Genomic DNA, 25,896 nt, shown 5'->3' on the forward strand with positions numbered 1-25,896 from the left:
CCATCGCACGTTACCCTGCGGGGCCCATAAAGGAGACAGCTTGAAGATATCGTCGATGGACTCGAGGCGTATCGCCTGTCGCCCTCCCGCGTCAGACTGTGTCAGATCTGCTCTGACCGGACGGGCATGCGAGGATATTCAGCGGCTGGTCGGTGGCCCCCGTGCGCCTGCTAAAGTTGGGGCGTAATGACTGACGGGACCGACCGAAGGGCGCATTTTCAACCTCTGTAACATCAAACTGTAGACTCCTAATGGTTGCTTTCCATTTATGGCTTACGGGAACTTGTGCCCCCGATCTGGGCACGTCGAGCCTCCCCCGGTAGGATAAAAGGGGGAGCTCTTCGTAGAAAGACAAGTTTTAGCAAGTCAGAAGGTTGAAGCTAGCCGAAGCTCAAGACTTGATAGATAGACAAAAAAACTTATAACACAGAGATCCAGAGAAAGTCATTTCAAGAGCATTAATAGCATATCAGACACACAGGAGTAGGATATTACGCTCCGTACGATTCGAACCTGTCTAAATCACTTGTGCATTTACTCCTACTTAACAAATTAAATTTGCGCCAGTTTGGTGAGGCCATGTTGAGTTTCGTGTACGAAATTAACAATTTACTCTGGAGTTTACGTGTTTAAGAAAGACCGCATAATCTATTTATAAACTTCATCATGCTTAGGTATGGAACAAACAGTCGATTTTCTGATGTAACTTCTTAGTTGCAAATCTTTTTTCTTTTTCACGTGCATATGCCTTCCTTAACGCCCCCCTGAACACTGAGGAATCCAACTTTAAAGCATGAGCCTTTATTCATTGAGTCCCAATTAAGTATCTGTCACCTTAAGCTCTTAGCAACATCAATTCCTTGCTTGTCCGAGTAACTCAGACACCTTGCTCTAGTGATTCGGGCTCTATATAACAAGACTGCAGCAAGGGACAAGCCTGGACAAGGTCCTTTAAGAAGTGTACCTGCTTGTCCACCCAACTACTAGTACTTGTTTGGCTGTAATGATTTTGAGATTTTTTTTTTCTCTCTTGAGTCAACCAAGGCGGTCGGATCATCTCGTGCCGTCCATACGAACTGCCAATTCTGCAAGCAGGTATTAGACCAAGCCCAAGAGAATTCTTTCACAGGTAGATTTTCGTCGTGAAGGAATTTTCGTTTCTTTCAGCGTTTCTAACGGTTTCGCTTCGCGGTTCCCTTCACGACGGGATTCTTAGGGTCATTCCTTTCAGGACGGGATTCTCTCTCCATTCCCTTCGCGATTCTCCTCAAAGGGAAGCTGTTGGAGATGAGAGGAAATAAAGGGAATAGAAACGGGGAAGAAAATCGGGAAAGGAATAAAATAAAGAGAATATGGTTGGGGATAGTCTTATGAATATCCTTGCTGTTTTAGATTATATTAGTTCATGGCTAGTACTAATTAAGAAGTAGAAATAATATGTATATATTTCTTTCTTACTAAGCTGCTTGGTGGATGGCCTGTCTTAAAGCTGATCTTCGGGGCTTCGGTTGGGTCGAACATTCAAGTCTGAGCTCCTTGCTATGGTCTGACCTTGTTACTTTGTGTTACTGATTCCGGCTACTTTAAGGTGTGGAAAAACTGTGTTAGTAAGTATGGAAAATGAATGTTATGTTAGTAACTTCGAATTCCGTGTAATACAAAAGCTGTGTACTGCAAACGCTGCTCATATGGCAATCGTGTGTGTTGATGAGTGATTACTCTCTATTCTATTTTGCATTTTTTTTTACTGACAGAGAACGTGTATAGGACCTCATAAACTCTATTAGGTGTACTTCCCGCGCGTTGCTGTGGGTTTTATTATGCATTCAAATGTAAAACCACCGGACTAGTAGCTTGTTTGTGTAAGAGATGTTGATATATGTATTTAAATGTTCCAACATTCAATGCATCCGAATTTTTTTTGCCCGACATGGAAGTTTACCCGAAATTCAGCAAAAAATAGGCGAAAAATTGAATCCTGGTCTGGGGAGTATAACTTTGGGGAAACTCAAATTTGAGGCCTGTTTCGTACTGATATGCAAAAGAAACCCACGGAGCCGAATGTGGCAGAGGACCAAGCCCACCCTTGCGACCCTCCTAATATCACTATTTGAAATTAGGAACCCTAAACTATCGTATACATTAACAAAATGTGTGCCAGTTTGGTGATGCCATGTTGAGTTTCTGCACCAAACAATTTACCTTGGAGTTTACGTGTTTAAGAAATAGCATATAATCTATTTATAAACCTCATCGTGCTTGAGGTATGGAACAAACAGTCAATTTTCTTACGTAAATTCTTAGTTGCAAATCCTTTTTTCTCCTTTTCACGTGCATGTGCTTTCTTCCTTAACGCACCCCTGAACACTGAGGAATCCAACTTTGCGTGCCCTTTGAAGCATGTGCCTTTATTCATTGAGTCCCAATTACTCCTTCTGGTTGCAAATGTAGGTCGTTTTAGCCTCCTCAACTATTCTCTAAATATAAGTCATTCTCGAACTTCTATGCATTTTTTTCTCTTTTGTTCCCGTCTTGCCCTTTTTAATAAATACTACTATTCTCACAAATGAATGAGTTATCTTTTCTAATACAGAATAAATAAAGGACAACAAGATCATTTGATCTACTTTCTTAATCCTTGTGCACAAATCTAAAACAACTTTCATTTACAATCGGAGGGAGTAAGTATTTGTCACCTTAAGCTCTTAGCAACATCAATTCCTTGCTTGTCCGAGTAACTCAGACACATTGCTCTAGTGATTCTGGTTCTATATAACAAGACTGCAGCAAGGGGCAATTTCCTTGTCCACCTAACTACTTGTTTGGCTGCATTGATTTTGAGATTTTATTTCAACCAAGGCAGCTGGATCATATTAACTGCCAATTCTGCAAGCAGGTATTATGAATATCCTTGTTGTTTATGTGTTACTTCATGGCTAGTACTAATTAAGTAGAAATAATATGTATATATTTCTGTGAGCGAAAGAAATATGTATATATAACATTTCATGAGTATTTTTTGCTGACTAAACGAGACCCGAAGCTTCACTGCAGGCTACATAGTTACTATATAATCTCAATCTGCTATGTTTTCTACAAAATTGTGTGGTAGCACAAGTTACTATGTTTTCTTTTTAAAAATTTGCAGGCTAGATAGTTACTATATAATCTCAATCTGCTCCATGGATGCCATGTGAGCAAAACAATGGTCAAAACCAGCCTGTGCGATCAAAGTGAGCTGGTATTGGAAGGTTAGGGGCTAAATAAACCGGATAATACTCTACGGGATTACTCGGACAACAAAGATAATTTCCAGGAGTAAAATGGACATTTTCAATTTTAATTGTATCATCAATAGTTTTGTAAAAGGTGTCATTTTAATTTGCAGCATATGGAAGCCGGTGCAGCTACAACTAGATCATCAGGAGGAGCACAAGCACCGATGGACAGACGTCTCATGGCGGCAGCCAAATCTGGTGATGCCACATCAATGATTGATCTTGCTCATGATGACCCAGGCGTGCTGCTTGGAACAACACCACAGGGGAACACCTGCCTCCATATCTCCTCCATGCACGGCCACCAAGGGTTCTGCAACGAGGCCCTGCGGCTGAACCAGTCTCTCCTCACCGCGGTCAATGCGGATGGGGAGACACCACTGCTCACCGCCGTGACAAGGGGTCATGCTTCTTTGGCATCTTTTTTACTCGGACGCTGCCGTGATCAGCAGCTGAGCGAGGCGATCTTGGCGCAAGACAAGCATCGGTATAATGCTCTCCACCATGCCATTCGCAGCGGCCACAGGGAGCTCGCACTGGAGTTGATAGCAGCGGAGCCTGCCTTGTCACGAGCCGTGAACAAATACAATGAGTCACCCATGTTCATAGCGGTCATGAGAAATTATGAAGAAGTCTTCGAGAGACTGTTGGGGATTCCTGATTCTGGACACGGGGGAGCCTGTGCCTGCAATGCTCTGCTTGCTGCCGTGAGAAATGGCAATTCAGGTGAGGTTGCAGATTAGGAACGTACGTGGAATACACGGCAAACTGGAATTAGGATTGAGAAAAATCAATACTATGTAGACAGCAACTTACTACTCTCTAATATCATCATTAGTAATCCATAGGTATGATAATTCCGTCATTGTTAACCATTGTTTGTTCCTTGATGTGTTTTCAGTTATCGCTAAAAAGATTATTGAGACACGTCCTCGGCTGGCCACAGAAGAAGATATGGATGCGAATACGCCAATGCGGATGGCTGTACTTTGGGACCAGATTGACGTTCTAAGAGTATTGTTGGAACATGACTGCTCTTTAGGGTATGAAGTAAGCACAAGAGGTAATCCTCTTCTTACTTCAGCCGCATTTCGAGGCAATGTAGGTGTCGCTCGGGAGCTTCTTAACCATTGTCCGGATGCTCCCAGTTGGGATCCAAATGATGACTGGACATGTCTTCACGAGGCTATATCGGAAGGTCATGAAAACTTCGTAGAATTTATCCTGCGGGCCCCACAGCTTCAGAAAATCGTTAACATGCGGAACAGAAATGGAGATACTGCTCTGCATATCGCAGTCCAAAAGTGCAATCCGAAGATTGTCTCTGCTTTACTGCTTCACCAAGACATAGACGTTACAGTTGTTAACAACATTGGTAACCCAGCAACCTGGCAATTGTCTGCTGTCTCCGATCATGCCAAGACTTTGAACTGGGTACGTATGTTTTCTCCATATGTTGGTCCCCTGAAAACCTTAAGGACAAGGTGTACTTCTGGACTGCCATATTGTGCCCCTTCCATCCATTATGCACTTTTGAACTTTTAGAACTAAGCACGACTAATCATTTACATTAGTAGTCTGCAAACAGGGCCCATGCAATTTACTTGTTTACACAGACAACCATTAAGAACCATTTGAAAGGAAAAACAGAAGGATTTTAAAGCCACGTGACTATTTTGAATTCAGCAACTGTCACAATAAACCATATAATTTGCAGGGGCACGTCACTTTATGAAACTACCTTACAAATAAACTAATTCAGACTAAAAGGAATTCAATACAGATGCAGAAACAGATTGAGATTATATACTCTCTCTGTTCAAGAATACAAGGCGTATTTCGTTTTGGCACGGTCTTCAAAGTTAGACTTTGACCATTGTTTTCTCACAAAATATATAATTTATGGCTACAAAACTAATATAGGGTGAAAGAGTTTTGAAATTTGAATCTAGTTGTATATTTTTTATACACCAAATATACTAATAATTTGACTAATTATTTATCAAAATATATATAGTTTGACTTTTTCAAAATAAAATACGCCTTTATTTTTTAACGGAGGGAGTAGTAACTATGTAGCCTTCAATTTTTTTTAAAGAAAACATAGTACAATTTTTTTTAAAGAAAACATAGTAACAGTGTAACTAGAAGGTACCAACATAGAAAAATAAAAAAGAAACTTGAGCCGCCCCACAATTTTGTAGAATTTATTGTTTTCCTTGAGTATTAGATTAATTGCTGCGAGCATCATTTGCACCTTTCTTTGAATTCATGCAGAATGAAGTGTCCATGCTTATGTTGAAAGCTGATCCAGAAGGCGCAGCATGTACTTATAATCTCAAAAACGTCGTCAAGGCTACAGTAGCTAAAGCATCAAGGAAGGATGTCAGGTCACTGACTCAAACATACACAAGCAACACTTCCCTAGTGGCGATCCTCATCGCGACGATTACCTTCGCCGCCGCTTTCACCTTGCCCGGAGGATATAGCAGTGACGCTGGAAGTGAGGGGGTTCCCATCATGTCAAGGAAGCTCGCGTTTCAAGCATTCTTGATCTCCGACACCTTAGCAATGTGCTCCTCACTTGCCGTTGCCTTCATATGCATCCTAGCCAGGTGGGAGGACCTTGAGTTCTTGCTTTACTATAGATCTTTTACAAAGAAGCTTATGTGGTTTGCATACGTAGCAACAACCACGGCATTTGCAACTGGTTTATACACAGTTCTGGCCCCTCGTCTCCTATGGTTGGCTATTGCAATTTGCATTCTGCCAATCTTATTGCCCACTCTTACCAAGCTGCTTGGTGAATGGCCAGTCTTGAAGCTCAAGTTTCGGTTGGGTCGAACTTTCAACTCTGACCTCCTTGATATGGTCTGACCTCGTCACTTTGTGTTGTTGATTCCGGCTACTTTATGCTCGCATTGTTTGTTCCAAGACATGTTTAAACATTGTAAAAGAATGTTATGTTAGTAATTTGGATTTCTGTGTAAGACCTAAGCTATGCATTGAGAACGCTTCTAGTTTGCCAATCGTGTGTTGATGATTAATTACTCAAATATTCTGTTCAACTTTTTTTTCAAAGTTTACTGATAGCAACCTTGGACTTCATATTTTAGGCACAATAGAATCTGAACTGTATTTTTCAATGACAATGAGACCTCATTGCTAGGCCTCCAGCGCCGCCGCTAGCGACGTTGACCTCGCCACCTTAGCCGGTTCTCAGGGCCATGTGCGTAGCTGTGGAAAAATGCCAAATACTCTAAAAGTCAGTCTATTTTCAGCAATTCTTTTCTCCGCACAAGTAAACTTTTAGAAATTTTATCTATTGCTTAGCTTTGGATATTATTGTGATGCACATATGCTTATAGCATAATCTGTCAATAACAAATAACTTTTACTAATTAACCACATGGAATAAATTTATATGTCTCATACATTGGATGAAATTTCCCATTAAATATGTTCTAGATCATATGCTCTATAAATCCAAACTAAAACTTGGAAAAGTGGATCTATAAAGTGGAGAAATACCGGAGTACATATTGTGCCTTTTGTTTGTTGTTCCTTTAAATTCTTGTTTGATTAGTGAGTGGTAACACAATTATTACAACAATGAGAACTTTATTTATTATTATTTTGATACACATAAATTGGAAGAGGAGTGAAGATTCCATGGAAATAAAAATGGATATCTTTCATATAAATAGCCATTGAAATTAAATCTAGTCATTTAACAAATATACAAATCTGTTCCTGATAAATGATAGACTATATCTTGCCCCAATATAGGAGTATCCATCTTCCACTATAAATGATCAAAAGTTTTGAACACCCTGACCATTTAAGCCTCACAAATTTTATGGGTGCTTTCGTTCCTATATATAGCACCACGTATGCTGTTATGCTAGATAGAACATCAGGTTCACATCATTGTTCCTTCGCGAGTAGATTAGCACTAAGATGATGTCTGAGAAAGTACCAATTCTCCTCTTACTAGTGTGTGCAATAATTTCTCTCTCTGCTGCAACATCATTCAAAGCATCAAATGCAAACACATACTGCTACAACCACACCCTACTGCCAGCACAGCACCTCTGTCGCGAGTCAGGATTTAGACATGAAGTGACCACACGATGCATCTTTAAGCATAAAATGACAGCATCCTGCTGCCAGCATAGGATCTCTATCATGACTCACACTTTAGACAGGAAATGACCACACGACTCAGCTTTAATAATGAAATGACAACATCTCTGTCCTGACTAAGGCTTTATACATGAAGTGACCACACGACTCAGCTTTAACCATTCACATCTGATTCCATCAAGCATGCCACGGGTTTGATGTTAGTCACAATTCTGACAATTATGAGACATATCTACTCCACGAATTGCTTGAGCTAGATGTTAGTGACCACTCTGATACTTCTAGGTACAAAGTCTACACTCATGTGACTGGGCATAATAGTCAAAACATTTGGAGGAATATATGGTGGCACCATTGAAGTCCTTCAGCGAGGTCATATGCACAGTGATAAATTGACCAGACGAATCTACTCTCCATGTAAACCTAGCCATACTGGGGTAACACATGTTCTTTCTTTACATTGTTTTGCAAATTAGATGCAATTAGATGTATACTCAACTTTCTGTAAATATCATTTATCATTGGGTAAAAATGCATCGCCTTAGCTTTTAGCATGAAATGAAAACACTTTGCTGCAGCACAGTATCTCTATTGTGACTCACACTTTAGACACGAAGTGACCATAGGACAGAGTTTTAAGCATGAAATGACAACACATCTGTCGTGAATTAGGCTTTAGACATGAAGTGACCACACGACTAAGTTTTAACCATGAAATGAGAACACCTGTCCTGACTCAGGCTTTAGACACGAAGTGACCACATGCCATTGTAACTTGTCGTATCTTGTGTACGAGTAGAGTACAAGTTGGTGCATATTTCCTTATGTACTGTACCCATAGACAAGCAATAAATGCTTATGATGAACGTTATTTGTGATGTACTTTACTTTCTTCAATGAAATGACTGGGTTTTATTATTGTAGTAATACGTTTTTTCTAAGCCCAATGCATTCATAGGATTTTCTGCCTTCCATGCAGAGGCAATAATAACTCCTTACTGAACTTTTGCAGAATGAAATGACCACACCAAGCAACAGCTTTCATAGGGTATCTCTGTCAAGCATCAATGCCACAACTTTTTCAGCTTTCATAGGGAATCATATGCTCCAGCCCCCAGCCAAGCCCATGCACTCAGTCCATACACCAGCCCCCAGCCACTATAAATAACCCCACCCTCATCCATAGATAGATCACTCATTTCTCAGCTCCCTCAACTACAATGTCTTCCTCAGCTCCACCAAGCCCACCCAAGAAACTTTGGAGGATTTTTCATACCTCAGGGGGTCGAACCGCCGATGTGCTTCTGTGATGATCTTTGTAGGCTTCGTGAGTCCTAAGACATCTCCTACACCTATGACCTACGCTTCTTCATGTGTACCAACTACTAATACGACAAGCCTCGACATGGATCCTATGTGAACCACCGGTATAGTGATATACATAACTCAGTGCCACTTTCTATATGATTGCATGCACTGTCTTACTAATATCCCCTCTTGTTTTATTTGTGCAGTCTCCTCCACTTATATTTGAATTCATGTAATGGCTGGATATAGAGCAAAATAAGGATCGGAAACGGTGGGTCAACATGAGCATGCAGTGAAGGAGGGAAGTGTAAGAACATTGGGAGTACGAGCAACAACAGGAGGAACTACGGCTGAAGCATTAGGAGGAGGAGCGCATGAGGAAGGCAGCGGATGAGTGTGCCGTGGCTGACGCACACGAAGCAGAGAGGGAAACAAAGTGGGAGAGGGCCAATCGCGCTAAGGCATAGGGCCCCGATGCCCTGAGAAAGGGCAAATATCCTAGGTGCACTCAATAGATATCATCTTTTTTAACCCGGCCTATTTTCATTCCCTAAAGCATGTTAGGTTTAGCAGCGGCCCGCTAGGTTAGTCTTTAGGCGTACCGTACATGTCAACATTTGTTCTCGTCATCTCTTTATGGTTAGGGTCCATTCGCACAGCGATGATATATCCCATAAAATATTTATCAGCGTATGTAACCTTCGTGCCGGGTAAAATGATAATAGTGCTTTGACAAAAAAAAATAATTTGCACCAAATGTACGCTATTTTTCAAATTGTCGTATAAAAAATGTTAAATTTAAAAAAAATTTGTGCACATATCGCTCATTCAGAGGGCGAGACCAAGTTCTCACCTGTGAACGCGTGAGACCAAGTTCTCGTCCGTTTAGAGGGAGAGAACTAGGTCTCACCTTTTGAACGGGCGAGATCTTCCTCTGAACGCCAGGGCCTGTAAGATGTTGCCCGTTCAACAGGCGAGAACAAGGTATCACCCGTTGAACGGGCGACGATAGGTTAGTTCTGCGATTTTTTTCAAATGGACACGTATTCTGAAAATATTAAACAAAAAATATAAAAAAATTTCGTGATTGGTCTCATCAGCGCATAGTGGAATGGCTCACGCGTGGCACATAAAGGATGTTGACAACTCGATTGGGGTCGCAAGGTAGGTGGCGTGCTCGGGCACTTTGGTGAAGAGTTTTTTTACTATCCTTAGAAAGATACCATACCAAAACTTGGTATCTCACTAGTTATAAATCGTGGTACCTTTCGAAGGACCATCGAACACCTCTATGCAACGACGGACTCATGATTTAGTGATCCGGTATTCAGTATTTATGGTATAAAAATTATGGGCTTTGATGTTTGCTACTGTGGTATGAAAATGTAGGTTTTTTCTAGTTAATAGGTCAAGTGGAGAATGGATATTAGCTTGAACTTATGTTTTGCTAGGTGGTATGATGTATTAAAACAGCAAGCAAATAAGTTGACTCAACTAGAGATATGTATATATAGTATAGCTGTTATATACTTATTTTTTTGGGCAAAAAATTAGGTATTCAGTTGAATACCTTTGCACCAACGTGGGTCCGCCCATACCTCTGTGTGAAGCATGCCACGATGGAGTTGGAGATGCTATTGCAATAAGGAGCAATGAGGCACAATGGGCGGCGATAATCAAACAGAATGGTTGCCGTGCAGGGTGTCAGACCATAGGTGTGCTGTGTCTTCAACGGTTATTGCCAGCAGCATATATATGCTGGCGTGGGCTTGCACTTTGTTATTGAATCGGTCAGTGCAACGTAGCAGGCATCATGTTTGAGAGCTTCACGAAGGTGTGTTACGGCGAGGCACGAAAAATGCTGACCATGGCAAGAGTTGCACGCACGTGAAGGATGTCATGTCAGGGCCAGCAAGTGTAGGGGTGTATTCAATAATAATCCAAAGGATGGTGTAGCAGGTTAATTGGCGTGGGCTTGGACATCTTCCTCAACTTTGTTGGGACAGTGGCGTAAGCTGTGTTCGGACGTTTTGACCGGTGAAGATGATACGATGGTGTCTTCAGCGGTCTGGGTGAGTTCATGCCAACTGGTGTAGTTTGATTGTCCTCACGGAGACACTTAATTCCCACCGTCGCAAATCTCACCATGCATGATGGATCAAGTAGTGATGCTATAAGCCTGGGACTTCCTATCGTGGCAAGGATGTACGTATTCACCTCGTGTATTTGACCCCTCGGCATTGTTCTCAATATTTGTTTGATCAGAACAGTTGAAAGTGGAAAGATACAGGAAACCATCATTGTATATGATAAAATAAAGCACCACAACTGCGGCCCCAAGATTTCTCAATACACTTCTAAAAAACTATTTTTCAGAACAAGGAGGTACGTATTCACCTCGTGCATTTGACCCCTCGGGCATTGTTCTCAATATTGGTTTGATCAGAACATTTGAAAGTGGAAAGATAGGAAACCATCATTGTATATGATTAAATAAAGCACCACAACTGCGGCCCCAAGATTTCTCAATACACTACTACAAAAACTATTTTTCAACACTCACGGTGCTTTTCCACAGACAGCTCATATGACAAATCGTCTGAGCAGTTGGCGGAGGGTCCTACGGTTTCAGATCACCTATGGAAACAAATTTCCACATGTCGTTGCTTACGACAGCCGCCTGTGGTAATGATACAATTTCCAGAGGTGGGTGATATAAGAAGCTACCTATGTAACATGTCATTTCCAGAGGCGGTTCCTTATGTGAACTGCCTCTAAGTAATGGAATAATTTTCAAGAGACAGGTGACATAAGAAACAGTCTGTGTAAAAGGTCATTTTCAGAGACGATTCTTTATGTGAACCACCTCTGGTAATAAGATAATTACTACAGGCGGACCACATAATTAGCCACCTATTAAAACATCTTTCTAGAGACAGCACCTCATGTGACCCATCTCTAGTAATCTCTCTATAAAACAATACATGTTCAGGAGCTCCATTCAGACCGAGCTGCTATGTTAGAACAAAGCAGCTCAAAGGCAGCCGGGAGATTACCAAACAAGTGGGCAAGTTTTATTTTTGAATTCTTTGAAGGAGCTGACTATATAAGGTAAGAGTATCCCATCCATAGATAGCATCTTTTTTAAGTTTAGATCTAGATTTAAGGCTTAATTAGGGTTTGAATATGATCTAGAGATTCACATAGTTCTAGCCATTTAGATCCTCGAATTAGCTAAAATTTGTGGTCAATGTTGATTTAACTGTGTAAATTCACATGATTGTAGCATTATATTTCAAAATTGTAACTTCAATTTGATGTTTTTTAGCTTCTAGGAGCTTTAATCATGAATGGAGATCTTTTAGATATATCTAGATCTAGATCTGATGTAGAGGGAAAGAGAGGGTAATGAATCTACATTGTTTTGAGTCATAAATTTGCACCAATATAAATTCAATTGCGTAGACATATTATAATTATAACAAGCCCAATTTTTCCATTTTTTTAAAAAATCTTTTTTATTATGATTTTCTTATTAATTAATTTGTGGATCTAATTTTGTGATTAAAGTTAAAGATGGACAAAGCATGGATGTACGATACGCCAAGACATGGAGAAATATACATCAAATGACTCTTTACTTTTATTGAAGCCACCAAGAAGGACGTTTTAACTAAGATGACAAAGGAAATACACTGTCCATGCTCTGTCTATAAGAACCAGAAATTGTGGGACAAATCAAGCATAATCAAATCACACTTGATCTTGAGAGGTTTTGTCGAGAATTACACATGTTCATTCAAACATGGTGAAAAACGTACATGTGAATGAAACAATGACATCTTTGCTGATCAAGTGGATGGTGATGATGAGTAAGTCGAAGGCGACACTAATGTAATGATGGATGATGATGATGATTTTGATATACAGAAAATGTTGCGCCACGCAAAACCACCTGTTTTAAGGGAGAGGAGAGGTTTAGATAATTTTGAGGCGTTACAGAAGACATCAAAGGAACTTTTATATGAGGAATCGAAGGACTGTGATAAAGAGTTTACGGTGTTGCATTTGACGCTTGAACTTCTAAGGTTGAAGGCCAGCAATGGATGATCTAACAAGAGTTTCTCGGATCTGTTGAGTCTCTTAGCAATCATGCTTCTGATGCCTAACTCCTTGCCCACCACCACTTATCAAGTGAAGAAGTTTATTTGTCCGATGTCATTAAATGTGCAAAAAATACACGCGTGTCTGAACTACTTATCCTCTACCGTAAAGAGTATGAAGACTTGGATAGATGCCCAGTGTGCAATGCGAATTGGTACAAGAGGAATGACAATTGTGAGGACGAAGATGCTTCTACCAACGCGAAGAAGATGAAGAGTATTGCTGGTCGTGACAAAGAAGACACTTCTTCCAATGCGGAGAAGAAGAGAAGAAGTCATACCATGGTGATGTGGTACCTGCTAGTGATCTCCCGCTTGCAGCGTTTGTACTCGAATCCTAGGGACTCTGAACTAATGTGTTGGCATTTCGATAAGCACAAGAAGGATGGAACTAAGCTTTGACACCCCGTTGATGCTAGCCAATAGAGAAAGTTCGATGTCATGTATCTAGATTTCGCTAAAGAACCAAGGAATGTAAGGTTCGCGTTGAGTACCGATAGAATGAATCCTTTCGGGGACATAAGCACCTCACATAGCACTTGGCAAGTGGTCCTGGCTATATACAACCTTCCTCCATGGCTATGTATGAAGCGGAAGTACATTGTGTTATCCATTCTTATCCAGGGACCGAAAGAACCTAGCAACGATATAGATATGTTTCTGGAACCATTGATGGAAGATATGACGAAACTGTGAAACGATAGGGTCCGGGTGTGGGATGAGTTGTGACCATAGTACTTCACGCTAAAAGCCATGATTTTTCCGTACTCACAGAAGTTAGTGTACACGTGACACCGATGGTTCTTACTCAAAACTCACAAATACCGCAAGATGAAGAAATATTTTGATAATACGATTTAGCAAGGTGTTGGTCCAAAACCTCGTAGCGGGGTACTAATGTTTTAAATGGTCAAGAACATTAAGGTTGTTTATGCGAAGCCGCCGAAGGGTAAAAAGAGAAAGAAAAGGGAGACTCCGACCGGCATGCTGTGGAAGAATATACCAATTTTCTTTAAGTATTTGCCCTACTAGAGGACTTGGACATTCGCCACAGCATCAATGTTATGCATGCTTTAAAGAATGTGTGTGATAGCATCATTGGCCTCTTATTGACATACCGGACAAGATAAATGATAGAATCAAGTCATGTAAGGACTTGATACATTTTTAAATCAGGCCAGAGCTACACCCTAAAGATAGACCAAACGGGAAACATTACCTTCCCCCGGCTAGCTACTCTCTGACACCTAAGGAGAAAAAAGGCACTGTGCAAGTGCTTACATGGGGTGAAAGTCCGGACTGGTTACTCATCCAACATCAAGAAGCTAGTCTCAATGAAAGATTTGAAGCTAATCGGCATGAAGTCTCACGATTATCATGTGATGATGATGCAGATACTCCCTATTGCAATCAGGGGTATCAAGCCAAGATACATAAAGGTGGTCATCACACGGTTGTGTCACTTCTTCAACGCAATTCATAGAAGGTAATCAATGCTGAAAAACTAGGTGCTCTACATAGTTACTTGATAGAGACTCTATGCCAACTTGATATGTGCTTCTCTCCATCCTTTTTTGATGTCATGGTATACCTCTTGGTTCAAATCGTGAATGAGATAATTGCATTAGGCCCTATATTCTTACATCAGATACGATATATCGGCATTCTCAAGGGCTATGTATGGAATCTTGCTCACCTAGAGGGTCCCATGATTGAGGGCTACGGTACCAAGGAAGTCGTTGAGTGTTGTATCATCAAAGATGCGAAACCGATTGGTGTACCTGTATCTCGACATGAGAGGAGATTGTCTGGGAGAGGGACCAAAGGAAAGAAAAGATTCATCGATGAGGATTACAAAGCTAGTGTAAGAAGCACATTTCACCATCTTGCAATAGCTCAAGATAGTGGAGCCGTACGTCGAGCAACACATGAATGAGGTTCACAGAGAAAATCAAGGCCGCTCAGATGATTGGATCATGAAAGAGCACAAATGTTGCTTCACCACATGGTTCAAGAACCAAAACCTACCAGATGGTGAATCTGTAGATAAAAAAATGCTAAAAATGTTGACTTGTGGCCCATCAAGTTTAGTTACGTCTAAGCATCCAGTACCTTTGCCTGAGCATCAAGCACCTTTGCTTGCTCAGGCATCTTCGCCTCGTGCTTCACCGCCTGTGACTCCAGCACCTTCACCTAAGCATCAAAGAGTCCCTATCATGGTTACCCCATACGAAAAGACTCTAACATCTCCGGTGAATAGGTGACTTTTGTCTTCCAAACTAAAGGCATCATCTGCTCAGGAATCTCCAGTGAAGGGCGATGTCACAAAAGAGACCGGCAAAACACTGAGTACCCCTCAGTTGGATTTCTTTCCTACACCGAATGTTCCTGAGACTTATGAGAATGGCAAGTCATTTCTACCCTCGATTCAACTTCAAGATGGTCCATGGGAGATGAGAAGATTCCATAAATTGTACATGAGGGAATGTCATGCGGGGTTCTCAATAAGCATTGCTTATGTTCCCGCTAACATTTTCCTAAGCAGAGACTCCTATCTCATGGTGGATTTTAAGAATATGCACGCTTTGTTCTGTCACGACAAACTCGACTTCAATCTCATAAGCGTGTGGTGCCACTAAGTGCCTACAATCTACCAATATATGTATAGTAGCTAATGACTAGTGACTTGTTCTGTAGAATGCAATTTAATGATGCTGAAAAGATGAAGTTACCGGTCGAATTTCTTAATCCGCAACGAATTTCCCAGCCCAACATGGTCTTGAAGTTGAAGACGGATGCCGTAGAGATTAAGGGGAAGAGTAACAGGGAGAAAGCAAGAGTCATAAAAGAAATGACCAAATCACACAAGCTTGATATATCGACCTATGTAGGAAGGGCTATTCTAGAAATGCAAGACAAGGACTACATCATGGCCCCCTACAACTTTAAGTAAGTTTGATACGTCAATTAGTCCTAAAAGTTTATTTTGCACCTAAGTTGATCGATCAAGAACCTAACATAAGTATTCATGTAGCAACCACTTTATTTGTATAATGTTGATGCCGAAGTGGAGCAGACTAATAGTCCTTGACTCAGCCAATCTCTCCCAATCATGCTGCCAAGATCTCATCGATATTATACAATTGTAAAGAAAATTCTCATACAAACAATCCTTATAATTCATTTATGAATTGATAATAACTTCTTCGCATTCGAATAGGGCTTACAAGTGGTACGTGTTGCAAGGTGAGAGACACGATACAGCCAAGCTGGATGAGATATTTGTCCGTACACACTTTCCGGTAATAACACACCTTTAATGCTTGTATCTCACTATTTATGATGAAGAGTACTATTGAACTAACGAATATATTGCATTATTATTTGAAGTGCCACAAGTAAGGTTTTGACACCATTCTTTGTGAATACTATGCTTGCCAGTTTCTTAGGGTAAACGGAAGGTACACAATGAACCCTGAGTATGTAAGTCATCATTGCGTTTGCACATTTTTCTTTTGTTCTATTTTTGTTGTCACTAGTGTTTTAACTCTTTTAGTTGTGTTTTCATTGCAGGCATAGAGGATCAAATGTACTAACTCCTCGCTCACTCACAAAGATATCCAAAACGTGATATGTGCCTGTCGGTGATATGGGAACCGGGGATTCTCGAGTCCCGATGCCATGACAGCACATTGCCACGTGGCGCCATCCCTCGGGGACCATCTCCCCGAGGGCCCGAGAAGAGCCAGGCCCGGCAGGGGGTGTTCGGGGCCAAGAACAGTTAGTTTCCGAGTACCCAAAGTTCCCTGAGGACCTGAGAAGAGCCAAGTCCGGGAGGGGGTGCTCGGGGACATGAACTGGTCCCCGAGTGCCCAGAGTTCCCCGAGGACCTGAGAAGAGCCAGGCCCGGGAGGGGGTGCTCGGGGCCAAGGACAGTTGGTCCCTGAGTACCCCGAGTTCCTCGAGGACCTAAAAAGCCCCTTGCCGATGGACCCCACAAGGGTTCCATGGTGAGGTGTCAATCGGTGGAAAGCCCGATGCTGTATTTAAGAGGGAGCATGGTCGGTCACATCCAACCACTCCTCCCACGCCTGTCGTACTGAGTATGTCAGTCCCTATCATCGCCTGGTAGGAAGGCGTGGGAACATTTAATGCGACAGGTCCCATCGCACGTTACCCTGCGGGGCCCATAAAGGAGACAGCTTGAAGATATCATCGATGGACTCGAGGCGTATCGCCTGTCGCCTTCCCGCGTCAGACTGTGTCAGATCTGCTCTGACCGGACGGGCATGCGAGGATATTCAGCGGCTGGTCGGTGGCCCCCCTGCGCCTGCTAAAGTTGGGGCGTAATGACTGACGGGACCGACCGAAGGGCGCATTTTCAACCTCTGTAACATCAAACTGTAGACTCCTAATGGTTGCTTTCCATTTATGGCTTACGGGAACTTGTGCCCCCGATCTGGGCACGTCGAGCCTCCCCCGGTAGGATAAAAGGGGGAGCTCTTCGTAGAAAGACAAGTTTTAGCAAGTCAGAAGGTTGAAGCTAGCCGAAGCTCAAGACTTGATAGATAGACAAAAAAACTTATAACACAGAGATCCAGAGAAAGTCATTTTAAGAGCATTAATAGCATATCAGACACACAGGAGTAGGATATTACGCTTCGTACGATTCGAACCTGTCTAAATCACTTGTGCATTTACTCCTACTTAACAAATTAAATTTGCGCCAGTTTGGTGAGGCCATGTTGAGTTTCGTGTACGAAATTAACAATTTACTCTGGAGTTTACGTGTTTAAGAAAGACCGCATAATCTATTTATAAATTTCATCATGCTTGAGGTATGGAACAAACAGTCTATTTTCTGATGTAACTTCTTAGTTGCAAATCATTTTTCTTTTTCACGTGCATATGCCTTCCTTAACGCCCCCCTGAACACTGAGGAATCCAACTTTAAAGCATGAGCCTTTATTCATTGAGTCCCAATTAAGTATCTGTCACCTTAAGCTCTTAGCAACATCAATTCCTTGCTTGTCCGAGTAACTCAGACACCTTGCTCTAGTGATTCGGGCTCTATATAACAAGACTGCAGCAAGGGACAAGCCTGGACAAGGTCCTTTAAGAAGTGTACCTGCTTGTCCACCCAACTACTAGTACTTGTTTGGCTGTAATGATTTTGAGATTTTTTTTTTCTCTCTTGAGTCAACCAAGGCGGTCGGACCATCTCGTGCCGTCCATACGAACTGCCAATTCTGCAAGCAGGTATTAGACCAAGCCCAAGAGAATTCTTTCACGGGTAGATTTCCATCGTGAAGGAATTTTCGTTCTTTTCAGCGTTCCTAACGGTTTCGCTTCACGGTTTCCTTCACGACGGGATTCTTAGGGTCATTCCCTTCAGGACGGGATTCTCTCTCCGTTCCCTTCGCGATTCTCCTCAAAGGGAAGCTGTTGGAGATGAGAGGAAATAAAGGGAATAGAAACGGGGAAGAAAATCGGGAAAGGAACAAAATGAAGAGAATATGGTTGGGGATAGTCTTATGAATATCCTTGTTGTTTTAGATTATATTAGTTCATGGCTAGTACTAATTAAGAAGTAGAAATAATATGTATATATTTCTTTCTTACTAAGCTGCTTGGTGGATGGCCTGTCTTAAAGCTGATCTTCGGGGCTTCGGTTGGGTCGAACATTCAAGTCTGAGCTCCTTGCTATGGTCTGACCTTGTTACTTTGTGTTACTGATTCCGGCTACTTTAAGGTGTGGAAAAACTGTGTTAGTAAGTATGGAAAATGAATGTTATGTTAGTAACTTCGAATTCCGTGTAATACAAAAGCTGTGTACTGCAAACGCTGCTCATATGGCAATCGTGTGTGTTGATGAGTGATTACTCTCTATTCTATTTTGCATTTTTTTTTACTGACAGAGAACGTGTATAGGACCTCATAAACTCTATTAGGTGTACTTCCCGCGCGTTGCTGTGGGTTTTATTATGCATTCAAATGTAAAACCACCGGACTAGTAGCTTGTTTGTGTAAGAGATGTTGATATATGTATTTAAATGTTCCAACATTCAATGCATCCGAATTTTTTTTGCCCGACATGGAAGTTTACCCGAAATTCAGCAAAAAATAGGCGAAAAATTGAATCCTGGTCTGGGGAGTATAACTTTGGGGAAACTCAAATTTGAGGCCTGTTTCGTACTGATATGAAAAAGAAACCCACGGAGCCGAATGTGGCAGAGGACCAAGCCCACCCTTGCGACCCTCCTAATATCACTATTTGAAATTAGGAACCCTAAACTATCGTATACATTAACAAAATGTGTGCCAGTTTGGTGATGCCATGTTGAGTTTCTGCACCAAACAATTTACCTTGGAGTTTACGTGTTTAAGAAATAGCATATAATCTATTTATAAACCTCATCGTGCTTGAGGTATGGAACAAACAGTCAATTTTCTTACGTAAATTCTTAGTTGCAAATCCTTTTTTCTCCTTTTCACGTGCATGTGCTTTCTTCCTTAACGCACCCCTGAACACTGAGGAATCCAACTTTGCGTGCCCTTTGAAGCATGTGCCTTTATTCATTGAGTCCCAATTACTCCTTCTGGTTGCAAATGTAGGTCGTTTTAGCCTCCTCAACTATTCTCTAAATATAAGTCATTCTCGAACTTCTATGCGTTTTTTTTCTCTTTTTTCCCGTCTTGCCCTTGTTTAATAAATACTACTATTCTCACAAATGAATGAGTTATCTTTTCTAATACAGAATAAATAAAGGACAACAAGATCATTTGATCTACTTTCTTAATCCTTGTGCACAAATCTAAAACAACTTTCATTTACAATCGGAGGGAGTAAGTATTTGTCACCTTAAGCTCTTAGCAACATCAATTCCTTGCTTGTCCGAGTAACTCAGACACATTGCTCTAGTGATTCTGGTTCTATATAACAAGACTGCAGCAAGGGGCAATTTCCTTGTCCACCTAACTACTTGTTTGGCTGCATTGATTTTGAGATTTTATTTCAACCAAGGCAGCTGGATCATATTAACTGCCAATTCTGCAAGCAGGTATTATGAATATCCTTGTTGTTTATGTGTTACTTCATGGCTAGTACTAATTAAGTAGAAATAATATGTATATATTTCTGTGAGCGAAAGAAATATGTATATATAACATTTCATGAGTATTTTTTGCTGACTAAACGAGACCCGAAGCTTCACTGCAGGCTACATAGTTACTATATAATCTCAATCTGCTATGTTTTCTACAAAATTGTGTGGTAGCACAAGTTACTATGTTTTCTTTTTAAAAATTTGCAGGCTAGATAGTTACTATATAATCTCAATCTGCTCCATGGATGCCATGTGAGCAAAACAATGGTCAAAACCAGCCTGTGCGATCAAAGTGAGCTGGTATTGGAAGGTTAGGGGCTAAATAAACCGGATAATACTCTACGGGATTACTCGGACAACAAAGATAATTTCCAGGAGTAAAATGAACATTTTCAATTTTAATTGTATCATCAATAGTTTTGTAAAAGGTGTCATTTTAATTTGCAGCATATGGAAGGCGGTGCAGCTACCACTAGATCATCAGGAGGAGCGCAAGCACCGATGGACAGGCGTCTCATGGCGGCAGCCAAATCTGGTGATGCCACATCAATGATTGATCTTGCTCATGATGACCCAGGCGTGCTGCTTGGAACAACACCACAGGGGAACACCTGCCTCCATATCTCCTCCATGCACGGCCACCAAGGGTTCTGCAACGAGGCCCTGCGGCTGAACCAGTCTCTCCTCACCGCGGTCAATGCGGATGGGGAGACACCACTGCTCACCGCCGTGACAAGGGGTCATGCTTCTTTGGCATCTTTTTTACTCGGACGCTGCCGTGATCAGCAGCTGAGCGAGGCGATCTTGGCGCAAGACAAGCATCGGTATAATGCTCTCCACCATGCCATTCGCAGCGGCCACAGGGAGCTCGCACTGGAGTTGATATTAGCGGAGCCTGCCTTGTCACGAGCCGTGAACAAATACAATGAGTCACCCATGTTCATAGCGGTCATGAGAAATTATGAAGAAGTCTTCGAGAGACTGTTGGGGATTCCTGATTCTGGACACGGGGGAGCCTGTGCCTGCAGTGCTCTGCTTGCTGCCGTGAGAAATGGCAATTCAGGTGAGGTTGCAGATTAGGAACGTACGTGGAATACACGGCAAACTGGAATTAGGATTGAGAAAAATCAATACTATGTAGACAGCAACTTACTACTCTCTAATATCATCATTAGTAATCCATAGGTATGATAATTCCGTCATTGTTAACCATTGTTTGTTCCTTGATGTGTTTTCAGTTATCGCTAAAAAGATTATTGAGACACGTCCTCGGCTGGCCACAGAAGAAGATATGGATGCGAATACGCCAATGCGGATGGCTGTACTTTGGGACCAGATTGACGTTCTAAGAGTATTGTTGGAACATGACTGCTCTTTAGGGTATGAAGTAAGCACAAGAGGTAATCCTCTTCTTACTTCAGCCGCATTTCGAGGCAATGTAGGTGTCGCTCGGGAGCTTCTTAACCATTGTCCGGATGCTCCCAGTTGGGATCCAAATGATGACTGGACATGTCTTCACGAGGCTATATCGGAAGGTCATGAAAACTTCGTAGAATTTATCCTGCGGGCCCCACAGCTTCAGAAAATCGTTAACATGCGGAACAGAAATGGAGATACTGCTCTGCATATCGCAGTCCAAAAGTGCAATCCGAAGATTGTCTCTGCTTTACTGCTTCACCAAGACATAGACGTTACAGTTGTTAACAACATTGGTAACCCAGCAACCTGGCAATTGTCTGCTGTCTCCGATCATGCCAAGACTTTGAACTGGGTACGTATGTTTTCTCCATATGTTGGTCCCCTGAAAACCTTAAGGACAAGGTGTACTTCTGGACTGCCATATTGTGCCCCTTCCATCCATTATGCACTTTTGAACTTTTAGAACTAAGCACGACTAATCATTTACATTAGTAGTCTGCAAACAGGGCCCATGCAATTTACATGTTTACACAGACAACCATTAAGAACCATTTGAAAGGAAAAACAGAAGGATTTTAAAGCCACGTGACTATTTTGAATTCAGCAACTGTCACAATAAACCATATAATTTGCAGGGGCACGTCACTTTATGAAACTACCTTACAAATAAACTAATTCAGACTAAAAGGAATTCAATACAGATGCAGAAACAGATTGAGATTATATACTCTCTCTGTTCAAGAATACAAGGCGTATTTCGTTTTGGCACGGTCTTCAAAGTTAGACTTTGACCATTGTTTTCTCACAAAATATATAATTTATGGCTACAAAACTAATATAGGGTGAAAGAGTTTTGAAATTTGAATCTAGTTGTATATTTTTTATACGCCAAATATACTAATAATTTGACTAATTATTTATCAAAATATATATAGTTTGACTTTTTCAAAATAAAATACGCCTTTATTTTTTAACGGAGGGAGTAGTAACTATGTAGCCTTCAATTTTTTTTAAAGAAAACATAGTACAATTTTTTTTAAAGAAAACATAGTAACAGTGTAACTAGAAGGTACCAACATAGAAAAATAAAAAAGAAACTTGAGCCGCCCCACAATTTTGTAGAATTTATTGTTTTCCTTGAGTATTAGATTAATTGCTGCGAGCATCATTTGCACCTTTCTTTGAATTCATGCAGAATGAAGTGTCCATGCTTATGTTGAAAGCTGATCCAGAAGGCGCAGCATGTACTTATAATCTCAAAAACGTCGTCAAGGCTACAGTAGCTAAAGCATCAAGGAAGGATGTCAGGTCACTGACTCAAACATACACAAGCAACACTTCCCTAGTGGCGATCCTCATCGCGACGATTACCTTCGCCGCCGCTTTCACCTTGCCCGGAGGATATAGCAGTGACGCTGGAAGTGAGGGGGTTCCCATCATGTCAAGGAAGCTCGCGTTTCAAGCATTCTTGATCTCCGACACCTTAGCAATGTGCTCCTCACTTGCCGTTGCCTTCATATGCATCCTAGCCAGGTGGGAGGACCTTGAGTTCTTGCTTTACTATAGATCTTTTACAAAGAAGCTTATGTGGTTTGCATACGTAGCAACAACCACGGCATTTGCAACTGGTTTATACACAGTTCTGGCCCCTCGTCTCCTATGGTTGGCTATTGCAATTTGCATTCTGCCAATCTTATTGCCCACTCTTACCAAGCTGCTTGGTGAATGGCCAGTCTTGAAGCTCAAGTTTCGGTTGGGTCGAACTTTCAACTCTGACCTCCTTGATATGGTCTGACCTCGTCACTTTGTGTTGTTGATTCCGGCTACTTTATGCTCGCGTTGTTTGTTCCAAGACATGTTTAAACATTGTAAAAGAATGTTATGTTAGTAATTTGGATTTCTGTGTAAGACCTAAGCTATGCATTGAGAACGCTTCTAGTTTGCCAATCGTGTGTTGATGATTAATTACTCAAATATTCTGTTCAACTTTTTTTTCAAAGTCTACTGATAGCAACCACGGACTTCATATTTTAGGCACAATAGAATCTCACCACCTTAGCCGGTTCTCAGGGCCATGTGCGTAGCTGTGTACCCTCTTCTGCCTCACTAGTTGCTCCAGAAAGTTTTGGTTCACAGCAATCCAACATCGGCAACTAGGTCGTCTGTAACTCCAAGTGCGTGCAATACTTTGCTCCCTCTTCTGTCACACTCGCACAGCTTTCTAGGATTTCCTAGGGAAAAATGCCAAATACTCTAAAAGTCAGTCTGATTTTAAGATTTTTCCCATAAATTATTTTGTTGCAAAAATCCCCCAAAAGCTTATTCGGTTTTGATATTTCCCTTTTTTCATTTTTCATATATATATATATATATATATATTACGTGTATATATATATACGTGTGTATATATACGTGTGTATATATACGTGTATATATATTACGTGTATATATATGTGTATATAAATATATGTATATTGTATATATACATATATATATATACATATATACATATATATATATGTATACATATACGGCGAGCCTATTCTGCACCTATGCGCAGTTGCTATTTGCACTGCGTACATCTCCCAGTTACAACCCAAAATACTGTGAGTTACAAGTTGTTAGGTAGACCAGTTATAACTTCACGTCCAGAAATATATAATTGCAACACGAGAAGTTAACACTGTAAGTTATAACTTGTTATTCGCACTGTGTACATCTCTAGTTACAATCCGAAACACTATGAGTTACAACTTATTAGGTAGACCAGTTACAACTTTATGTCTAGAAATGCATAATTTCAATACAAGAAGTTAACACTGTTAGTTACAACTCAAAACACAGCGAGTTACAATTTGTTAGATAGATCAGTTACAACTTAACATCTATAAATGCATAATTGCAATACGAGAAGCTAACACTGTGAGTTACAACTTGTTATTCGCACTGCGCGTATCTCCCAGTTACAACCCGAAACACTGTGAGTTACAACTTGTGGGGTGTGCGCAGATATGAACTACAGTGAGCATACCTGCAGAACTGCGCACATCTCCCAGTTACAACTCAAAATACTTTGAGTTACAATTTGTTAAATAGATCAGTTACAACTTCACGTCCATAAATACATAATTGCAACACAAGAAGTTAACACTGTGAGTTACAACTTGTTATTCGCAATACGCATATCCCCCAATTACAACTCGAAACACTGTGAGTTACAACTTGTAGGGTATGCGCAAACATAAACTACAGTGAACATACTTGCAGAATATATATATATATATATATATATATAAGAGGGCTGCTCAAAGCAACCATATTTGGTGATGCCAGATCAATGAAGCACCTGGCTCTGCATGACCCGGGCGTGCTGCATGGAAAAACTCCGCAGGGGAACAACTGCTTCCACATCTCCTACATCCATGGCCACGAGCGGTTCTGCAAAGAAATCCAGGCGCTGAAGCTGAGCCAGCTTCTCCTTGCCATTGTCAACGTAGATGGTGAGACGCCGCTGCTCACCACCGTGACAAGCGGTCATCCCTCTCTGGCTTCTGTTCTCCTCAGATGTTGCCGTGAGCTGCAGCTGATAGAGGCAATCTTGAAGCAAGACAAGAACGGATGCAACGCACTGCACCACGCCATCCACAGCGGCCACAGGGTGCTCGCGCTGGTGTGCTGATAGCAGCAGAGTCCGCCCTGTCGCGCGCCGTCAACGAGTACAACAAGATGTCATGTCCTGGGTAATTAGAATGCGATTTGTGGTAGTAATTTAGCAATTAGAGAGAATTTGGACTGGGAGAAGCAAGGAACTGGGGAGGGGCAGCACGATCAGCAGGAGACAAACCGAGGAGGAAGACGAGTCGAAGACGATATCTGTTCTGTTCTCCCTCTCCACGAGTTGCTGGCCTCTTTTGTATTGTTGACCTTGGGCTTGCCTTTGGGCCGTAGCTTGGTCTATTGGGCTTGCCTTTGGGCCGTAGCTTGGTCTATTGGACTTGTCGGCCCACAACGCCATCCATACAGTCCATGATACCGTATATGCCTGACATTACCCCTCCGTGAGAAACAGATTGTCCCCAAGCTATGGCATTCAGAAATTGCCTGCACACCACATCATTGCATCTAATCCATGAATCACTCCCAGAGCAGCAACAATATATTTGCCTTACCATCTCAGCCATCTCCTAAATTGATGGCATATTTATAATTGTAACTGATGATGGTATAGTTGGCTTGTACTTGATCACTGAAACTTGTGCAACTTCCTCACCAGCACACTTCAGCTTCTTCGTGCTCACAATTTTTGTTGCCACTAATCATTTAACTAATGATCTCTGACAAGGGTTCTTAGGGACAGAGATACCTCATGATCTATGAAAGGCCCTACAAGAGATATTCGGTATCTCGTTATGTACAAATACAGAAGAAAGATTCATAGTATGAGGGTATATAATATTGAATCTTTGGATAAGTGCA

General features: G+C 41.4%; 3 protein-coding genes across 12 annotated transcripts; all 3 read left to right on the forward strand.

Moving 5' to 3' along the window:
• The first annotated feature begins 951 nt into the window (after positions 1 to 951).
• LOC133900924 (ankyrin repeat-containing protein NPR4-like) lies at positions 952 to 6,304 on the forward strand. Of its 7 annotated transcripts, none has more exons than XM_062342221.1 (6): positions 952 to 1,095; positions 1,168 to 1,355; positions 1,463 to 2,896; positions 3,389 to 4,004; positions 4,180 to 4,712; positions 5,556 to 6,304. In XM_062342221.1, exons 4-6 carry the CDS (start codon positions 3,392 to 3,394, stop codon positions 6,153 to 6,155), a joined length of 1,746 nt encoding a protein of 581 aa, XP_062198205.1. In that variant the 5' UTR covers positions 952 to 1,095; positions 1,168 to 1,355; positions 1,463 to 2,896; positions 3,389 to 3,391; the 3' UTR covers positions 6,156 to 6,304. The 7 variants fall into 7 exon arrangements, with proteins under 7 accessions (XP_062198205.1, XP_062198206.1, XP_062198203.1 ...); XM_062342222.1 differs by having other exon boundaries at positions 1,217 to 1,355; XM_062342219.1 differs by lacking the exon at positions 1,168 to 1,355 and adding an exon at positions 3,149 to 3,251.
• Positions 6,305 to 18,011: 11,707 nt separating this feature from the next.
• Positions 18,012 to 23,393, forward strand: LOC133900926 (ankyrin repeat-containing protein NPR4-like). 4 transcript variants are annotated; one of them, XM_062342227.1, is made up of 6 exons: positions 19,687 to 19,741; positions 19,818 to 19,956; positions 20,209 to 20,311; positions 20,449 to 21,064; positions 21,240 to 21,772; positions 22,616 to 23,393. In XM_062342227.1, exons 4-6 carry the CDS (start codon positions 20,452 to 20,454, stop codon positions 23,213 to 23,215), a joined length of 1,746 nt encoding a protein of 581 aa, XP_062198211.1. In that variant the 5' UTR covers positions 19,687 to 19,741; positions 19,818 to 19,956; positions 20,209 to 20,311; positions 20,449 to 20,451; the 3' UTR covers positions 23,216 to 23,393. The 4 variants fall into 4 exon arrangements, with proteins under 4 accessions (XP_062198212.1, XP_062198209.1, XP_062198210.1 ...); XM_062342225.1 differs by having other exon boundaries at positions 19,610 to 19,956; XM_062342228.1 differs by lacking the exons at positions 19,687 to 19,741; positions 19,818 to 19,956; positions 20,209 to 20,311 and adding an exon at positions 18,012 to 18,154.
• Positions 23,394 to 24,757: 1,364 nt separating this feature from the next.
• Positions 24,758 to 25,099, forward strand: LOC133900242 (uncharacterized). The gene has a single exon (XM_062341356.1). The coding sequence runs from the start codon at positions 24,758 to 24,760 to the stop codon at positions 25,097 to 25,099; it is 342 nt and encodes a 113-aa protein (XP_062197340.1).
• The last annotated feature ends 797 nt before the right edge of the window (positions 25,100 to 25,896 follow it).

This window comes from Phragmites australis, chromosome 19, assembly GCF_958298935.1.
Source record: "Phragmites australis chromosome 19, lpPhrAust1.1, whole genome shotgun sequence".
Classification (NCBI taxonomy): domain Eukaryota; kingdom Viridiplantae; phylum Streptophyta; class Magnoliopsida; order Poales; family Poaceae; genus Phragmites; species Phragmites australis.